This window comes from Aulonocara sp. 'chitande type north' Nkhata Bay, linkage group LG16 (genome assembly GCF_057382095.1).
Source record: "Aulonocara sp. 'chitande type north' Nkhata Bay isolate Kocher_YH1m ecotype deep benthic linkage group LG16, A_spYH_male_GT1.1, whole genome shotgun sequence".
NCBI lineage: Eukaryota > Metazoa > Chordata > Actinopteri > Cichliformes > Cichlidae > Aulonocara > Aulonocara sp. 'chitande type north' Nkhata Bay.
This window is the reverse complement of record NC_141359.1, coordinates 7,214,794-7,232,080: the sequence shown is the minus strand read 5'-3', so window position 1 is coordinate 7,232,080 and position 17,287 is coordinate 7,214,794. Positions and strand designations below refer to the sequence as shown.

General features: G+C 39.8%; 2 protein-coding genes across 5 annotated transcripts; both read left to right on the top strand.

Moving 5' to 3' along the window:
- Positions 1-68: 68 nt before the first annotated feature.
- LOC147310897 (uncharacterized) lies at positions 69-1,762 on the top strand. The gene is made up of 3 exons (XM_086267858.1): positions 69-465; positions 572-736; positions 1,142-1,762. Exons 1-3 carry the CDS (start codon positions 231-233, stop codon positions 1,156-1,158), a joined length of 417 nt encoding a protein of 138 aa, XP_086123984.1. The 5' UTR covers positions 69-230; the 3' UTR covers positions 1,159-1,762.
- Positions 1,763-5,267: 3,505 nt separating this feature from the next.
- On the top strand, positions 5,268-14,988 carry LOC147310896 (G2/M phase-specific E3 ubiquitin-protein ligase-like). Of its 4 annotated transcripts, none has more exons than XM_086266843.1 (7): positions 5,268-5,314; positions 6,045-6,116; positions 11,654-11,868; positions 11,989-12,256; positions 12,399-12,553; positions 12,793-13,025; positions 14,279-14,988. In XM_086266843.1, the coding sequence occupies exons 2-7, from the start codon at positions 6,060-6,062 to the stop codon at positions 14,527-14,529; spliced, it is 1,179 nt and encodes a 392-aa protein (XP_086122969.1). In that variant the 5' UTR covers positions 5,268-5,314; positions 6,045-6,059; the 3' UTR covers positions 14,530-14,988. The 4 variants fall into 4 exon arrangements, 3 of the variants coding, with proteins under 3 accessions (XP_086122969.1, XP_086122968.1, XP_086122967.1); XM_086266842.1 differs by lacking the exon at positions 5,268-5,314 and adding an exon at positions 5,610-5,632; XM_086266841.1 differs by lacking the exons at positions 5,268-5,314; positions 6,045-6,116 and adding an exon at positions 11,443-11,568.
- The last annotated feature ends 2,299 nt before the right edge of the window (positions 14,989-17,287 follow it).

Below are 17,287 nucleotides of genomic sequence, written 5' to 3'. Positions count from 1 at the left end.
AGATTACATCCGTAGTTGTTTAGCACTACTATAGAGAATGAATGGGAAACGGTTTAGGGCCGTTTAGGTAAACAATCCCAAGCTCCCGCGCGGGTCATCTGCTAGTTCAGCCAGTGATAGTCAGCCTTATCTCAGAAACATGTGTCTCTTTTACCTTAAACTGCAAGGACAGCTGCTAACTGCTTATACAGACTACTTGGATTTGAAGGGGAAAAGGTCTTCTGGACTGCATGACCACAGTTGGTGTCAGCAAAAGCAAGACGTTCCTTCAGACTGATGCAAGGCTTAAGAGGATACGGGGACCGCAGAGTGGCTGCTCAGATGATGTGAAAGAGGTGGTCCTGCTTCTGTTCAGCTACTTTGAAGAGGAGGAGGAGTTCATGCTTTTCCATGTAGAAGATACATGTCTGGCAGATGAGGTGCAACTGGAGCAAGTGTCTCTGACACCCACTATTATTGTCTTTGGTAAGTCTGTTTTATAGCTCTCTCTCTCTCTTTTTATTGCACTGTTTATAGAATGTCATGTACTGCAGTGCTTATTAATATAACTTGTTAAATAATTTGTTCACAGGACAGTCCTGCTATTCCTTAAGAAGATACATGCTGAGTCTTGATCGGAACCTCATCAGCACAAACATATCCTCATTTATTTCTGCATTGTGCATCATGTTCGGGAGCTACTACAATTTTAACATCCATTATCTGAGTTGGCTTCCACTCTGGAAGTTCTTCAAAGGTGAGCAAATATGTCTTTCTTATTTCTCAGACCTGAGACTCTTGCGTTACAACAATTGTGGTTGAGAGTCTGGGATCTGAATCTGGGTACAAGCCTGGCTAAGACTCGGGGCCAGACCAAGACTCAGCTGACGTCTGACTACCTATAACCTTTGGGCTGGATTTTTAAAATGCTAAAGTGTGATTTATCACTGCAAAAGACACATGTTGTGAAGGGTGCCAATACTTTTGACCATGCAGTGTTCACTTCCCAAAGCATTTTGGTTATATTTTGTCTTGAATTTGGGGAAACCAACTGTTGTTGCAGTTTGGCCATGACTGTGTATGTGTACTTATATGGTTGTAACTATTTTTTAACTGACCAATTAAAATGCTTAATATGCTCCTATATGATTTTATTCTACAGTTGTTTCTTCTCCATAAACCCAGAAAAAGGAACCAAAAAAGAGAACAAAAACTTGAAGCATCTTTCCAACAAGAACCCTCGAGTCCTCACCCTGATTCAGGATCTCTCCGACCACGAGTGGCGTTAAGCCTGAATATTGACTCACTTCATGGACTGGTAGCTTTTACATTGTTACAATCTGTACTTTGTACTGTCCACAATGTGTACTTTGAAACTTTTTCTGGTCAAGAGTCCGCCACCTGCTTTTTTCATGAAGATGTCCTTGCTTTGAAGGAATGTTCCACAGTTTTTTGTTTGTTTGTTTGTTTGTTTTTCTATAGTTCTGTTACTGCAGTGTTCATAGGTTTGTTTCCCCACAGGTGGTTTCCTGATGTTTTGGTACGGTAACTACACATGTGTTTTCTATGACCAGGGCCATGGTTGTGGTGACAGCAGAGTGCGTGTTGCGCGGGATGGTGATTACAGTAATTTTCGCACAATATGTCATTTTTGTTTTAACAGGTTGCTATGTAACTTTTTCTGGTAGAGGGTCTGCCACATGCTTGTTTAATGAAGATGGTTGTTGCTTTGCGGGAATGTTCCACAGTTTTATAGCATTTTGATTGAATTGTGTGACTGTTGTGCAAGTTGAAAAAAATGCATCCAATTGTTGTCAATTGTTTTATTGATGATGGCTGCAAAATAAATTTCCCAAAAGTGATATTTTCCTCACTTGTCTTTTCTGAAGATGTATTTTTGCATGTTTAGGTGTAGGCATAGCAGTAAGAAGTTTGCAGGTTTATGATTTAAACTTTTACATTAAAACATAAAAATACAGCATAGTAATAGATTTTATGTATAATATACAGAGCAGCTCCACTTAAAATGCACAGTTTCACAGTTGTTTTATCAGTTCAAATTTGTTTTTTGGTTGATATTTCCCTGTTAATTTTACAATTTATGGATCCACAATAAGCAATTATTACATGTAAAAAAAATACAGGAAATATTCTATGAATATACAACAATTGTTGTGTGAAATTAACTTCTTTTTTGTAGATTTAACAGTTGTGAGTTTCATTCACTGTAAACCAGTTTACATATTTTGTATGTAAAGCTATCCTGGCTCAGCTTCGGCGCCTAACAAGCTCATCACTAGACCCACTTCAGTTTGCCTACCGGCCTGGCATTGGAGCGGATGATGCCATCATTCACCTCCTACATCGTTCCCTCGCTCACCTGGAGACCGCTGGAAGCACTGTGAGAATCATGTTCTTTGATTTCTCCAGTGCCTTCAACACCATTCTTCCCTCGGTTCTGAAGGACAAGCTGGAGAACTCTGGAGTGGACCATCACCTCACTACCTGGATCCTGGACTACCTCACCGACCGACCACAGTATGTGAGGACTCAGGGCTGTGTGTCGGACAGGGTCGTCTGCAGTACGGGGGCCCCACAGGGAACGGTTCTGGCTCCGTTCCTCTTCACCATCTACACTGCAGACTTCTCCCACAACTCCACCCAGTGCTTCCTGCAGAAGTTCTCTGATGACTCTGCAATAGTCGGCCTCATCACTGATGGGGACGACAAAGAGTACAGAGGACTGACTCAAGACTTTGTGGACTGGTGCCAGCTGAACTACCTCCAGATCAATGCCAGTAAAACCAAGGAGCTGGTGGTAGACTTCCGCAGGCACAAGCATCCTCCACTGCAACCACTGAACATCCAAGGTATGGACATTGAGGCTGTGGACAGCTACAGGTACCTTGGTGTTCATCTGAACAATAGACTGGACTGGACTCATAACTCAGACGCCCTCTACAGGAAAGGGCAGAGCAGGCTGTACCTGCTGCGGAGACTCAGGTCATTTGGAGTGGAGGGCCCACTCCTGAAGACCTTCTATGACTCTGTGGTGGCTTCTGCTATCTTTTATGGTGTGGTCTGCTGGGGCGGCAGCATCTCTGCTGGGGACAGGAAGAGACTGAACAGGGTGATCCGAAGGGCCAGCTCTGTTCTAGGATGCCCTCTGGACCCAGTGGAGGTGGTGAGTGACAGGAGAATGGCGGCTAAGCTGTCATCCCTGATGGACAACATCTCCCACCCCATGCAGCAGACTGTGACAGCACTGAGCAGCTCCTTCAGTGGTAGACTGCGGCACCCACGGTGTGGGACGGAGAGATTTCGCAGGTCTTTCCTCCCCACTGCTGTCAGACTCCACAACAAAGACTTTAACTGAGCAAACACACACATCCATACATATGCAATAATACTAAGTGCAATAATCTTTTCTGGCATCGTTGTATTTTTACTCAGTTGTATATAGCATTTGTATTCTATTTTTATCTTATTGTATATTTTTATTCTATTTTATTCTACTGTATATAGTATATTATTTTATTCTATTCTGTACAGTTGTGTACTGTATTTATTCTTATCGTATTCTAATTTTTGCGTCATAACTTTTGCACTGTCCACTTCCTGCTATGACAAAACAAATTTCCCACGTGTGGGACTAATAAAGGTTATCTTATCTTATCTTATCTTATCTACTATATTTTTTACAGGAAGTCCCTGGTAACCCCAGCTGCCAGCGTTTTCCTGTAAAAAAGAGTGGACTTTATGTTTAGACTATAATGACACTCCTGGAACATCAGCATCTGTTCTCTGGGAAGCAGGGAAAGCTGTGATGAGAGGCAAAATAATTTCTTTCTCATCAAATAAAAAGATAGAAGAAAACAAAAATATTCAGGAACTAGAAAAAAACATAAAATCCTTATGGACCAAGTCAAAATATGCAAAACAAAATTAGAATGAAATGAATTTATTAATAAAAAAAACCTCAATTCCTTGTACAAAGACTTCACTTGCAGAATTTTGAACACAGTAACAAATCCAGTCGATTTCTAGCTAAACAGTTAAAAATAAGTGAAGAAAAAACAACTATATGTGCTGTCTGGGAACACAATATATGACCCTGAAAGAATTAACATTTTTAAGGATTACTATGAAACTTGATATTCACCACAAATAAACCCGTCTAAAAATGAAATTGATCAGTTTCTTGACAACGTAACTCTTCCAAAATTACTAGACAGTCAGGCAATGTTACTGGATTCGCCACTGACGCCAGGTAAACTACAGGAAACCCTGATAAGTAGCCCAATAATAAGGCTCCAGGTCCAGGTGGCTTTCCTGCAGAATTCTACAAAGAAATATGGACATTTTTGGCACCAGTATTCCACAGAATGTTTAAGGACATCAAGGAAAATGGCAGATTATGAATGCTGGCGATAATGCCAACATTAGTCTCCTGCTAAAACCAGGAAGACCCTGTATTTCCCTCAAGCTATCGTCTAATATCCCTTATAAATGTAGACCGCAAAATAATTAATCTGCAAAGCTCTCTCAAAAAGATTAGAGAAGATAAACCCCCCCCCCATCTAATTCATCCTGACCAAACTGGTTTCATAAAAGGTAGGCACTCATCAACAAATACAAGTAGATTACCTAATTTAATAGACTACTCATACAGTAAAAACATTGAAACCACAATATTGTCTCTAGATGCAGAAGAAGCGTTTGACAGAGTTAATTGGAATTTTTTATTTGCAACTTTACACAAATTTGTTTTTGGATCCTCTTTCATAAACTGGCTAAAAATATTATATAATTCCCCAACAGCTTGTGTCAGAAAAAATAACCAGACATCCTCCAGCTTCTGTCTCCTGAGGGGCACCATGGCAGGGACGCCCCCTCTCTTCCCTTCACTGTTTGCAATTTCTTAACGAACCACTAGCAGCAGCAATTAGACAGGCTACAACAATGTAATTACACTGATAAACTCGTTTTCAAGAGGTTTCAGATTATTCAATTAACTGTTCAAAATTTACAGTTCTTCCAATTAATTGCTCCTTCCATAATTCTTCTTCTACCCCACTACAATCTGGAAATATTAAATATTTAGTTATTAATGTGTCTCCTAGGAGGGACGATCTGATATCCTCGTGTTGGCGTTGTTCCCACATCATCATAATTAATGTTGTTCCAGGTTCAACATTGCAAGTGACCAATCACCTTCTTGTGACGTCATACTTCTGCGACTTCGAAATACCCGCCTCAAAACAAATTTTCTTCACTTGCGAGAAACTGTCCGCCGAATTTGAAGTCCTTTTAGGATACTTTTCTTTAATAAACGGTAAGCATTATACATATGTTCCTCACTTGGCTTGCTGTTTGTTTGCTAGTGATAGGCTACTTGACGACAGCATTAGCTAACCAGTGTTCTCTAGACCAGCGTTCCCCAACTTTTTTGGTGTTTCGTGGCCCGGGGGTTGGGTCAGGCCAAATTGCAGTAGCTTCCCTGATCATTTTACAAACATAAGTGAAGAGAATTTGAACTAAAAGTCCTAGGCTAATGGTTGTGTGCTGCATCCAGCACACAACCATTAGCCTAGGACTTAATTTGAACTTTTAGTTCAAATTCACAAGAGCACAAAGTGCATACTTTTTGAAGGTATGACTTGGACTGTGGTAACTATGTTCTTATCACAAAGGGTTTATAAGTTGCCACTATAAACAAACAGCATTTTCCAAAATTGAAGCCTTGTCAGAAGAATCTGAAAAATACCTTTCTGAAACCTTTTCTGTGTAAAGATTTACTCAAAAGCAATGCACACAGATTAAAACATTTCTGTCTTGGCCATCTGATAAAGAACACCAAAAATTGAGTGGTGCGTGTTGAGTCTGTGGTCTTGATTTGTTTCATGCACACTATAGACCTTAATTAATGTAAACAAAAAAATGACACTTTCTATATGTTTGTGTATCTGCGGAATTAATTACAAGTCTCACCTGACAAGCTTTCGCAATTTTGCAGTGTCATTCTTGACAGAAAAACATACTTGCCACATTCTTTTTATTTCCAGAAAAACATCTTTCAGATGTATGAGAAATTGATTGGAGCCTGTCTGGAAAACGGCAGCCACTGGACCTTGTTTGTAAGTTGCACAGATTTTGCACTCTCTCTAGTGCATGATACTTTTCAGTGTCCCTCATTAGGAAAGCTCAAGGCACAAGCCTACCATATCCATCTTTTTACAAAACAGTTTTGTGACATACCCAAGAGGACCATAGTCTATATGAATTCATTTGGAGAGTCGGAGGTCAGAAAAAGTGCGGTGTTGAAAAACTGGAGGCAATTAATCAACATATTTAACATATTTAATTTAATTGAAATCATTACCAAACGTGGTTATTGATTTCTCTATATGCTTTTTATTTGTAATAACTGCGATCTCTCAGCTCATTTGCTTCAGCAAGAGGCTGCACTGGAGAGTGGACTTTGTCACATGTGAGCCACCCACATCAACAGGATGGGAACTCATGTGGAGTGCATGTCATAATGGTACTGAAAACTATAGCTTTAACCTATATAAGTAATGTTTACATTTTTGCTGTGTGATACAATCCAACAGGAAAGCAGTTAGACCCTTGGACATTAGCCAAGTTAACGTTCACAAATATATACACACAGAGGAACTCTGAGCCCCAATGTCAGCATTAGCACAAACATGCCACTTCATACCAAATCTCAGTGTGAGGTCAGGTATTAGTCTCATTCCATTACTCTGGCTATATTTTCTTACTCATCATTACTATTAAACTTATACTTAGTCATACTCTAAATTACAATTAAGGATGATTACCTATTAACAAAATCACACCCTGATAACTCTGTTATTACACTTTGTATTTAATCATAAAAAGGCTGGATGTTGAAACCTTTTACTTCTATTTTGTATGAGCCAGGGGTCCTCAAAAGCTGATACTCTATGTCCAAAAAGTGACAGGTACCGTTTTATGGAGCAAAAAACTTAAGAGCGCATATTTTATAAATAATACCAACAATTACAAATGCAGACCTTTAATAGTAATAAGTAATCCTTTATTTATAATACATAGCAATATAAAAATAGTAACATATGAAAATATTACAATGGGCACAGATGAATTTGTATCAAAAACAGCAACCAAGCCAAAGTAATGAATAACACACATAAAAAACAACTGCTTGAGAGAGACCAAACAATTTCTTTTCATCTGTTCCTTGGCAGAAAGTTAAGACAGCTATTCAGCTTTAGGTTTCAATAAACAGAAGTAATGGATGCAGTCCCTTTGAAATGTTTACACAAAAGTCTACTTGTGCATATACTTAACTTTAACTCTTCTCTTTTTTGTTTTGTATTCCAAAATGTTTTCATTTTCTCCAGAGGACGTCTCTCTGTCAGTGGTTATCGACTGTTCACATTCATTTTCACAGACTGTTGGAATATCGATGCTGGCCAAACGTTTCTTGCAAGAATGCAATGGCCTAATTTTGCGTGCATTATCTGTCGTCTTTATTTCGTACTGACATATACCTTTGCCTACTTCTTGTTTTGTTTTTAAGACATTTGTATGCAGTTCATCTATCATTGCAGTAATGCCCTCTGGAATGAATGCCCACTGTTTAACTGTGTCTAAAACAGCATTTAGTTTTCCTACCGCATCTTCTGTGCATTTTTTGTCTGTGCTTTCAACTACAGGAGTGTCATTCAAAGTTGATAAAGGACGTTTTTCATTTGTTTAAAATGGCTACAAGTAGGGATGCACCGATACCGATACTGGTATCGGGGCCGATACTGTAAAATGTGTGTGTACTCATACTCGTAAAAGTTATGAACCGATACTAACTTATTTCATTAATCAGAGGGTGGCTTGTCATTTTTGTAGAAGTTTTTTAGATTGGCCACTAGGGGACATCCCGCGCTAAACAGGTACAGGGTTAGACGAGTCAGACTGGCAGCTCCAGATAAAAAAAAAAAGAGAAACTGGAGGCTGCTGTAGCTAGGCTAAACAAAATGTCAGCAGTGGACCGGAACAGTCAACTTTAACTCAGGTTTTGGAAAAGCGATGAAAAATGTCAAGAGAAAATCCACGCGCAGTTAAAATAACAGAGGCTCTGACTCATTTTAGTCCTGTGTCCGGCAGCCTCGCCTCTGTCAGTGCGCCCCAGGGCAGCTGTGGCTACAATGTAGCTTGCTATCGCCAGTGTGTGAATGTGTGTGTGAATGGGTGAATGACTGAATGTAGTGTAAAGCGCTTTGGGGTCCTATGGACTAGAAAAGCGCTATACAAATGCAGGCCATTTACCAATTGCAATAATTTAACAGAAGTGCTTATTTTTCACTTGAAAATTTTTTGTGGTCATTTTTATTAAGATATTTATTATCGGCAGAGAATAAAATAAAACCTGTCTTCCAATTCATTGCATTTGTGTGTGTGTGGTAGAAGTATCGGTTTTTGAACTCTGTATCGGCAAGTACTCAGATCCAAGTATCGGTATTGTATCGGTTTGAAAAAATTGGTATCGTTGCATCCTTAGCTACAAGCCACCTTCAGGCAAGCACATGTGTTATAGTGAGAGAACGTACAACAAGTGCACTGAAGTGTTTCAGCCGATGCAAAAAAACACAGATTTCCAAACAAACTTGGCATTTTCAAGTCCTCACAGTGTACAAAGTAATGCCTTTCTTTCACTGCAATTCTTGCCAAGGTAGAAATGTCTGTTTCCATGTTTGGATAGATGTCATTGTCAACCTCTGCTAATTTTGCAAGTAACACTACATGCTTGCAAAGAAGTCCTCGTAAGCCATATGTACAGTTGTAGTAGGACTCAACAGGGCAGACATCATACACTTCTCTTGACTCAAATGGGACTTGATATGCATTAACTCCATGGCTGTTCTTGACTGTAATTTTAAGAGCCCAACCACTTTCCATCAGTCTTGAAGCAGAGTCTGAAATTTGAGACAAGGTGTCAGCAAACCAGTTTTTCATGCGGCCCACATCTTGCAGGGTTTTTATGACTGAGAAGCAGTCGTCGGCCTTCCCTAGGAGCACTTCAATTAGATCATCCAGACACATATTCTTGTAGCCAGATTAAAAAAAAAAAAAAAAAAAAGGTATTTCAGGCGGTGGAAAAATCTGAAAAAAAGTTATTTGAAATGATTAGTAACTGTAATTGAAGGAATTTAAAGTTTAAATCAAGACTGTATTATTTAAAAAAAAATTGGAATTGCACACGTCTTTTATAAAGGAATGCTCTGTGCCGGTTTAGCTGGTTTAGGCAAATCCACCTACTCTGTTTTTTGAGTACTGCAAAAAACAAAGTACTTTGAGTACTTTAAATGAAACAAAGGCCTTACAGCCCACTGCCCTGTAGCTGTTTCGACTTTTTTTTCCAGCTCTGATGCAGTTGAATTTGTAATAGTCTCTTTTCCTGTCTTTACCTGAGGCCACATTTAAACATTTATAATGTCCATGAAGGGTTAATGAGTTCAGTTTTTCTAACACGACACTGAATGGGTCCTCCTGGCATTGTGACACATGCACACAAAGTTGTGTATCTTTTCCAGTTCTTTTTTTTTCGTCATTCAGAACACTTCTTCTAATTATATCGTGCATTTCTGGTGGTAAAATAACAAAGGTTTAATTAGTCAATATTCATTAATTCATTTTAACTTGTTTTGGGTTGTTTTCCAATACAATGTAAATATTAAATATAATATTAAAACAATATATATATATATATATATATAATACTAAAAGAGGCTAAACTTTCATATGGTATGTGTCTGGCAACTTTAACACGATGTCCCAGGGACAACATTTACAAGATGGCCCAGGACAAATTTGTAAATTTCTGGATTACTGTTAATCTCCATAGAATCAAGAACTCATGTCCAGTTTCACAGCTATGGACCAGTTAATTATGTTTCCAGGTGATAGTTTGATTCATAGATTCAGCACACAACCATTAGTCTAGGCCTTTTAGTTCAAATTCTCTTCACTTATGTTTGTAAAGTGATCAGGGAAGCTACTGCAATTTTGCCTGACATTGTTATCACAGCTATATTCACCTGTACATTTATTATATATCATAATATATTGACGGGAGAGCTATATTCACCTGTACTTTCATAATTAATCATAATACATTGACACGCAATTCTCTGTCTGGAGAACACTGGTTCGCAAGTAGCCTATCACTAGCAAACAAACAGCTATCCATTTCAAGGAAAACATATGTATTATGCTTACCGTTTATTAAAGAAAAGTATCTTGAGAGGAATTGAAATTGCTGAATCGGCGGACAAAAGGTGGTTTCTCGAAGAACATTTGTTTTTTTAAGGTGGGTATTTTTCGAAGTCGCAAAAGTATGACGTCACAAGAAGGTGATTGGTTACTTGTAATGTGGACCCTGGAACAACATTAATTATGATGATGTGGGAACAACGCCAACACGAGAATATCAGATCGTCCGTCTCTCCTAAGCTTGCAGATTTAACTAAATTAAACCACACCCCACTTCTAAAGAAAGTACAAGGCGATCTGACTAGATAGAAATCTCTACCCAAATCACTCATGGGAAGGGTCACAGGGGGCCTCTGGTGCATCAGCCTAACTGGGGGTCTCTTCAGCTGGCAGGGAGGTTGTTTCATCCATGCAGGAGTTCACGCTGTAGGTGGGGGAGAGATATAGGAGAGGTGGAGAATGGACTTAACCTGGATATCTATTGTCTTGTGTAGCCTGGGAGATAACTGAATTGATGATTGATTGATTGTGGGTACAGTTTCCTCTGCGGTGGGGTCAGTTGGGCTGCCCTGGGTCCTGTGGGGCTTGGCGGTGCTGCTGCCATGGGCCCCAGTCTGGATGGGCCTGGGCCCCGTTTCCTTGGTGGGGTCCAGAGGGCAGGGGTTCCTACTGGGGTCAGCGGGGGAGACCCCAGAAAGGGCTACTTGCCCTTCCCTTCCCATCCCCAACTCCCTCGCCCTTCCTGCTCCACCACACCCACCCACACATGCAGGGCCTTGGAGTGCAGGTGTGTCACCAGGGTGCAGGGGAGGCATTCCTCCTCTGTTCCCTTCTGGCTACCTGTACCTCAATTTTACTCCACAACTTAGACATCCACATTACTCACACTCTCATACATATAGGGCCTTGGGGATGGGCACATTACACGGCGTCCAGAGGACGGTCTGTGTGTTCCACCTCACCTCTGCCCACCTCTCAATTTTAAATGCATGTAGACACTGAGTGTTCTCGGGAGGGGCCGTACTGACACCTGCTGCTCTCTGGCAGGAAGCACCATGCCCTCCCGTGTTTTAAATGTACTTTAGTACAACACGCAGGACCTAATAGGAGGTGCCTGTATCTATACAGTAAAAGAATGTGAAATCAGATTCTTTTATCATATGAGTCATTCCATTTCAGTATGTACACATGATATTAAAAAAATCAAATGCATTTGTTCTGTTTAGGGAAGAGTTTTACATCGACTCTGCAGAGTCAGAAGTATCAGACCTGGATGAGGCTGTCCTGGCTTCCCCTGAACGAAATGATTCACATGTATGTCTCATGAACAACACTGCCAGAACTGCTGTGTATGTGTTTCATGTAGTCATGACCTTTCTCTCCCCCCTCTTTTCTTCAGGACGAGATGGACCTTGCGACTGTGTTGAAAGATTTCCAGGAAACACATCTTGACACCAGCAATTATTGTACAATAATAGCCAGACGAAGGAAAATCCTACATAGTGCCTGCATGGCACTTTCTAAGTCATATTTTGCCTGGCATAAATTGCCAAATATTGAATTTGTTGGTGAAATGGCCGATGATTATGGAGGCCCAAGGCAGGAATTTTTTCGGTAACCCATTCCCATCTCTCCCACACAATAATAGAATGTGTGAATGTGTTTTTTGTTGTTGCAAAGATGAAATCACAATTTGACTCAATTTTTTTTATTTTTTACTATCTTTTCCTGCAGCTTACTTATGGTCGAAACTCAGAATTCCCTAGGGATTTTTGAGGGGAAGCCTGGCAGTCTGTTGTTCAGCTATAGCCAGCAGTTGCTGTCAAGCAACAAGTTTTATACGGCTGGTAAACTGATTGCTTGGTCGATAGCACACAATGGGCCAGGGCCACGGTGTATCAACAGACACCTGTTCTGTATGATGTGTGGCCAGAAGACATCTCTTGATGACTTCGATGTAGAGGTCTTCATGGACGAAGACATCAAACAGAACATAGAAAAGGTAAAGCTGTGTGCATGCTGAGGTGTAATTAAATTCAATGAAACGATGCATAGCTTAACTCATAAGTGGAACGTCTCAAAATGTAAGTGCACTTAGTGAATGCTTTAAACGTATGTATTTATGGAGGTGCCTGATTTTCAAGGTTTCCAACTTCAGCACCCTAGAAGACCTGGCAGACTTGAAAAGTCACCTTGGGGACTGGATTGCAGGCTGTGGTATCCCTGACATCTACACTGCCACACTACTTGATGTTAAGAGGATAAGGGGCAAGATTGTATCTCATTTTGCATTTCACAGGTGAGAATTTGCTAGAAAATTCCAAAGTAGTTTCCTGGTCAGGGCTCGTCTTCCCATTGTGTTCCCCCCTAATAGTTAACACTTAAACAAATCATCAATCTGCTGAGTTGATATCTGTATTGCAGTTAAGGTGGTGTTTAAATTGACAAAACAAAACTTTTTGTTTTGACAAAACTTTTTGTTTTGTTTCACAATTTTGCTATGTTGTATGAATTGAGAGTACAATCTGTGGTCAACAGGGTTGCCAGCATGATTCAGCAGTTTGTTGCCGGTATGGACTCGTGTGGTCGGTTCTGGCAAATGGTGAAGAGATGCTGGAAGCAGTTCCTTCCTGTATTTACAATTGCAGGAAATAAACTTACAAGAAACAGCTTCCAGGATCTCTTCACCATTGGATGGAGTCCAGCTGGAAGTGACAGACGTGAAAAAGCCACCATCTTTCAGTGGGAATGGTGGCTTATGGCCATTCAGGGTGAGTACATAGAATACAACACATGTCTTGTTTCTGTTTGAATTGCTTCAGGCATTTCATGTTAAATACAGTGTCCACAATACAAAATACAGACAACTAAATCGAAACAACACTTGGGTGCAATAAAACCTTAGAACTTTGCAAAATCCACCCCTTCTTAGAGCATATGAGGAAGTTTTTGACTATTTTACCTTTTAGGTGAGGTATTTGAAAGGAAACCACCTACAACAAATATTTTTTGAAGATTATTTCTTTTATCCTCTGTCATCTCTACCAGATCTTGTTTAGACTGATAGGATGTAATTTGATTTTCATTGTGATTTCTGGTAAAACATTATTTTTATTACATGACCGAAAACATCTCCTAACACTAAAATATTAAATAGTTATATTACATACTTGTATTTAAAATATGGTAAAATTTAAGATTCAATTGTATTAGCACATCTGAGAATTAAGTAAATGGTAAATGGCCTGTATTTGTATAGCGCTTTACTAGTCCCTAAGGACTAGAGTCAGTCGTTCTCCCATTCACACAATGGTGATGGCAGCTACATTGTAGCCACAGACACCCTGGGGCGCACTGACAGAGGCGAGGCTGCCGGACACTGGCGCCACCGGGCCCTCTGACCACCACCAGTAGGCAACGGGTGAAGTGTCTTGCCTAAGGACACAACAACCGGGACTGTCCGAGCCGGGGTTCGAACCGGCAACCTTCCGAATACAAGACGAACTCCCAACTCTTGAGCCACGATCGCCCCCAGTATTTTTGCAGTGTTTAAGACAGGTTTCAAATTGTGTTATTTGTGTCATTTGTTAATTAGATGCACTGCCTAACTAGAAGAACCTTCAGGTATTCCATTGACTATAACGAAACCTCCTGTATATTAGTGTCCTAGGGTAATCGAGTGGTGCAATGACAACACCCGCGCAAATGTGACATCACTAGAAAGCCAATGTACTCTTGCAAGGACAGAATGAATAACTTTAAAAAAAAAATACACATTGCATAAACAGTCCTTGACATATAGGTCTGACTTGGAGGACCAAAATTAATTTCCTGTCTTAGGAGGGCAGGATTGCTTTGAGTATTTTTTTTTTTTAATACAATGCTTTGCAATAATGGTTTTGCCTAAAAACCTGTTTTTGACTCCAAAATAGTCATTAACGCAACTGCTCTACTATGCAGTCAGTGTAACTGATTATAAATCTACACATTGCACCTTATTTAACACTTGTATGTATTTTAACAGAGCAAGAGGTGGACCACACATTTGAAGAGCTGCTGGTCTTTATAACTGGGGCTGACTTACTTCCACCACTGGGGTTCCCACAGTCCTGCAACATAGACTTTTACGATCAGGAGTCAGGGATGCGGCGCTTCCCATACAAATCAATGTGCAGCTTATCCCTGTATCTCCCAAGAGGTGTTGCAGATGAAGATCAATTCAAAGATCTTATGAACGATGCATTAAAAGGATCCCTGGGATTTGGAAAGGTGTAGCTGCATACATGAACTGATGCTGGGAAGCTGTGGTTAAAACCTGTGGCCTTTTGGGATGAAGTTGTTATTGTAAGTGTTCTTAAAGGGGATTGCTCCTGGCACTCAGGCTTCTTAAAGATTTTACATTTTAAAAGTGTTTTTACAAATGACTGTTCATTGTGTATATAGTTATATTTATAGTCCAGTTAAGACAACTAGGGTATTCATGCATCAAGCCATGCAAAATAAGTGGTGTTCAGAAAGTTTCCAGGAAATAGTTCAAATGACAATTCATCTAGAAATATTCTTTTGGAAAATTGTTGTTTATGTTCAATTATAGTACACTGCATAGAGTGTGGGTTTATTTATTTATTTATTTATTTATTTTCAAGATGTACAAGAGATGCCAGACAAACTTTGAACTAAAAGACACTGACTTTTGTAAAATAAAATATTGTAATGTCAGTTCTCATGGTGTCTTGTCTATTTAAAAATTAAATTTGAGGCTTACCTGTTACTGTCAAATACTGGTATTGGGTTCCATTGACGAGGGCTATGAAGTACAATTATGTGCTTAAGTCAAGGTAAAAGGTTAAATGAATTTACCCTCATCTGTTCTCAAACCAAGAACTGAAGAATCCATCTCAACTCAGAATTAAAAGTTATGAATTAATTTTACTGCTTTCGAGAACAAAGCAGTTTTAACAAACTGACTTTAAACTCCGGCGTTAACTCTGAGATTGGCACCTGGCCTTTTACTATAACCTGGTTAAAAATCAATTATGTAAATGTGGTAGAATTTGGTAGTATTGTGGTAGAATTATGTAAGAGATGATGGCTGTAAAGCTAGTGTTTTTTGTAAAAAAATAATGTCAAGATAATGAACACTGGTATTAAAATTATATTTTATACATAAGGCAATAACTGTAATTACCAAAGTAAAGAAAATGATTTGTTAGACTCAGTTTGTTGGTGAACGATGCTTAAAAAGTGTGTAGCAATTTGGACAGTCAATCCAGTGATTGCTTTGCTTTTTCTATGGTCACGGCTTACCTTCTTTATTACTGTCATTTGGCTGTACGTGACAATATATTTAGCTAAAGTTCCTTATGCTTGTTTAGGTTTCTTCCTGTGTTCTAGGTTCATTCAGCCCAACCTCAGGAAACTTGTCTGCTTGCCTACTGTCATCTCTACAAGCCTCATCATATTCATGCTGTCTGACTCCGCTGATAAGGAACCAAAATCCCTGAAATGAACAGTCGCTTTCTAGCCTATATTTTTAAGCCTCAGTTCATCCAAAAACAGGATTACACAGTGGTACATGTTTATAGATCAAACACTCTATAAATGAATGTTTTTCATTTTCCCTAATGTGTGTTCACAAAGGACACAGCCACAAGTGCTTCTACAGTGTTTGTTTTTACTTTTAGCTACATGGTGGTTTAAATAAATGTCACACATGAACTTGTAATCTCTGAAAAATAAGGGGAAAAGGTGAGATTTGAAAAATATTCCTGAGATACTGTTAACATTAAATTTGAAGGCTATTATACAGTGGTATTACTTTAAACTGAGTAAAGCGGTATTTTCATAAAAGTTAAGGTCTCCTTTTGTTTGTTTCAGAAAGAGCATACTGTCATTTACTTGCTTTTATTATTTATTTATATGCCCTCCGCGGACCATCTCTGCACTGCGTGGGTGATTAGTGGCTCCCTGCACAGTAAGGGCTGCACACAGGGACAAGACGCACTCGGTTACGATCGGATCTTCCCTGGGCAGGGGGAGGTGATGAACTGTATGCCACTTTTTCATTGGCATACATTAAGTACAATGTTTTATTGCCTACGGTGGGGCAGGTCACATACTGGGTGAAGGTGGGCAGTGTGGAGTCCAGCGAGACATGATTAAAGTCCCCTAATATTAGAGACAGTGTACAAGACAGTGTACATCACTGTCACAACGACATTTGTTTTCATTCAAAGGCTTTATGGTTTTTCCTATAATACCTGGTGGACCAGTCTCTAGTCAAAATGCCCAGGCTGATTTTTTGTCCCAGTCCAGCCCTGGGTCTGGGCATTCCTCGCTGCACTGTACATCATACACTACGTTGTTAAGTTTGTGTTTAGGAGTTTTGTCTTTGGGATGAACCAGTTTTTGTCTGAGTTTGTGGATGGGTCTGAAGTAAGCTGGGATGTCGTGCTTGGAGAAAACTCCTGAGTTTCTCTGATAAACCTGCTACATAGGGGATGACAATTTTGTTCCAATTGTTCTTCTTATCCTCCTTAGTTGGTGCCTGATCTTCTTTTCTGTGCATCTTTGCTGACTTGATAAAAGCCCAGTTAAGATAACCACGTTTTAAGAGCTTTCTTTACAGGTGTGCGTTACCTCTTTTCCCCTTCAGGCTTAGAGGGAATATTTTTGCCTGGTGTTGTAGGGTCCGGATTACTCCACGTTTGTGTTCCAGAGGGTGGTGGGAGTAAAAGAGGAGGTACTAGTCCGTATGTGTGGGCTTCTAGTAAACTTTAATGTTGAGGTTTCCATTCCCTTCAATGTGCACGGCACAGTCCAGGATTGGCAAACAGTTATTCTTTGTGTCTTCCCTGGCGAACTTTATGTTTTTATCCACAGCGTTGATGTTTGCAGTGAAGGATACTTCTTGAGTTTTGATTTTGACCCAGGTGTCGTCCGCATATCTGTAGCAGTGGCTGGGCCAATTTGTTTCCCCTCTCTGATATGTTTTTATATACATATTAAGCTGACTTTTTAACTCTCTCATGCC

Coding starts and splice junctions, on each gene's coding strand:
- LOC147310896 (XM_086266841.1), top strand. CDS start 11,443: ATGATATTAAAAAAATCAAATGCATTTGTTCTGTTTAGGGAAGAGTTT. Junction 12,257..12,398: donor TCAAACAGAACATAGAAAAG/GTAAAGCTGTGT, acceptor CTGATTTTCAAG/GTTTCCAACTTCAGCACCCT. Junction 13,026..14,278: donor GTGGCTTATGGCCATTCAGG/GTGAGTACATAG, acceptor GTATTTTAACAG/AGCAAGAGGTGGACCACACA.
- LOC147310897 (XM_086267858.1), top strand. CDS start 231: ATGACCACAGTTGGTGTCAGCAAAAGCAAGACGTTCCTTCAGACTGAT. Junction 466..571: donor ACCCACTATTATTGTCTTTG/GTAAGTCTGTTT, acceptor ATTTGTTCACAG/GACAGTCCTGCTATTCCTTA.